This window comes from Pygoscelis adeliae, unplaced genomic scaffold (assembly GCF_000699105.1).
Source record: "Pygoscelis adeliae isolate BGI_AS28 unplaced genomic scaffold, ASM69910v1 Scaffold179, whole genome shotgun sequence".
NCBI classification, from domain to species: domain Eukaryota; kingdom Metazoa; phylum Chordata; class Aves; order Sphenisciformes; family Spheniscidae; genus Pygoscelis; species Pygoscelis adeliae.
The window spans coordinates 2,386,705-2,388,766 of NW_008825612.1; the positions used below are offsets into that span (position 1 = coordinate 2,386,705).

The 2,062-nt window shown below is 57.6% G+C and overlaps 1 protein-coding gene across 1 annotated transcript in view; it reads right to left on the minus strand.

The window, feature by feature from the left end:
* Positions 1–218: 218 nt before the first annotated feature.
* SIX6 (SIX homeobox 6) overlaps positions 219–2,062 on the minus strand; it is a 4,766-nt gene continuing 2,922 nt past the window's right edge. The window contains exons 2-3 of the mRNA XM_009332755.1: positions 1,187–1,214; positions 219–553 (exon numbers count right to left, since the gene is read on the minus strand). Of these exons, the coding sequence (XP_009331030.1) occupies positions 219–553; positions 1,187–1,214 (363 nt within the window). The remainder of the gene's footprint in view (positions 554–1,186; positions 1,215–2,062) is intronic.

Sequence of the window (2,062 nt, forward strand, 5' to 3'; positions counted from 1 at the left end):
AGCGTTTTGTTTAATGTAAATACAAGCTCCCCCCTTCTTCCCCAATTATTATTATTATTTTTAAAACAGCCGAAGGCTCGGGAGGGCGACGGCTTGGACTGGTCTTTAGGAAAAAAAATGCTGAAAATGGCAGGGGAAGGGCATTCCCTTTCAAAGCGGGAAGGGAAAGGGCAGAAGGAAAAAAAAGGGGGAAAAAAAGAGTTTTTCCTCCGTAGGTCTTACCGGTACAGCCAAACACGGCCGGCGCAGCCCCGTGGCCGCGGCCCCGACCCCGGCCCCTGTGGAGCTCCGGCGGTGAAGAAGCGGGGCTGGGAGATGCTCAACTCTCCTGATCCTCCCAAGCCAAGCGAGCCCGGGGAGCGGGGCTGCTCTTCCCAGGGTCGCTCCGGGCTCCGCTCCCCTCCCCGGCCGCTGTTTCGGAAGGGGTTGATTTGCGCCCTCGCCGAGGCTGGGGGCACGGAGCATCCGCCGGAGGGTCCCTCCGTAGCCCACTCGGGAGATGCAGCATCCTTTATACCACTTAAACCCTTGGTCGAAATATTCACGCCGCCGCCTATTGTCCAAATTCCAGCTTGTTTAGTTAGAAAGAAATTCCACGCTATCAGAGGCTGGGCGTATGTGTTCATGTAATTCTCTTCCTCTCTATATGTCTTTTCGAAAGCTTTAATTCCCCACAATAAGCGCTAGCTACTCTGCCCGCAGAAGCCAACGGAGAAATTGCAATCCGCTTCACCTATTCCCGGGGAAGGAAAGAAAGCACGCGGTGCCTTTCAGCCGATTCCGTTTTGAGGGCGAAAACCGCTTTTGCTCCCCCAAAAACTCCTGGGTGGGAAGCACTGCCCGCCAGCGAACCCACCAACCCCCGAACCAAGGCAAAAGCCCGCCTCGCTACCTTGCTTTGGGCAGCAAAGCCGGGCTCCTCTTGCACGGCTCTGTCGAGGACAAACCCGGCGGGGTTTAAGAGGCAACAAACCTGGCGCAGGGTTGGGGTGCAAGGTGGGCTCCGTCCCCTCCCGCAGGTGGGTGCCCCCCAAAGGGAGCTGGAACCCCCCGCGCTGCTCCCGCTCCCCGCCCCTGCCACCCGCTGTTCCCGCACTCGCTTATTTGCCTCTCCCGACACCCCGAATTACACCCCGCCGGGGAAACACTTGTTTGTAAATGGACCTAAAAACCAGCTAATAAATACCGGCTACCTGCCCCGTCCCTGTGACGGTCTGTAAGAAAAAAACAGCGCACACGCGTTGGGGATGAAACGCAGATTTTAGACACCGGCGGTGCCAACGTTTTTCGAGCTTTAAATGCAAATTTAGGCAGAGGGGGAAAAGCCACTGCCGAGACGGGAATCTGCCTCCCGATAAAAGGCAGCAAGATTGACTTGATCTATCACGGAGCTGAAACGGCCCCTTGGGCCTCCCCGGCCGCCTCCGTGCCTTTGCAGCGGAGCTGGGGCATTTCTCGCAGCCGCCGCGGGTTAGCTCTGCCCGGCTTCCCCCGGTGCGAGGCTTCGCCTGCTAAATAAAACGAGCCGAGCAATCAGCTTACCGGGGAGGCATCTCTCTGAGGACAGGGAAGTAAACGCGATGAGACCGAGCAGACAAAAAAAGCACAGCTCAGGCGATTTAAAGATCAATGTCAAATTGTATAATATAAAATCCTTCTGCTGGGGGAAAAAGCTTAGCGCGCTCCTTAGACCTGGAGTTTGGTCTCCTCCAGCAAAACCGCCGCCAAACAAAGCGAGGGAGGCGGACGGTGGGGACAGCCCCTGGCACATCGCAGGGGCCGGGATTTGGGGTTATTTCGCCCCCGATCCGGCTCTTCCCGGGCACGGAGGGCTGTTAAGTCCCCGTCTTCTCCTTGCATTTGCCAGGTGAGGGAGGAAGCTTGGCTTCCCCGGCTGGGCTGTCCCCAGCCATTTCTCTCCCTTTTTCTTCCCGTCCCCCCCGCCTTCCTTTTTCCTCGTCCCTGTTCGAAAATTCGCCGCCGATAATCCCAAAAGCCTCAGCCCCTGGGAGAGGAGAAGCTGCGGCGATGCCTTCTCCTTCCCTTCCCCGGGCACCCGCAT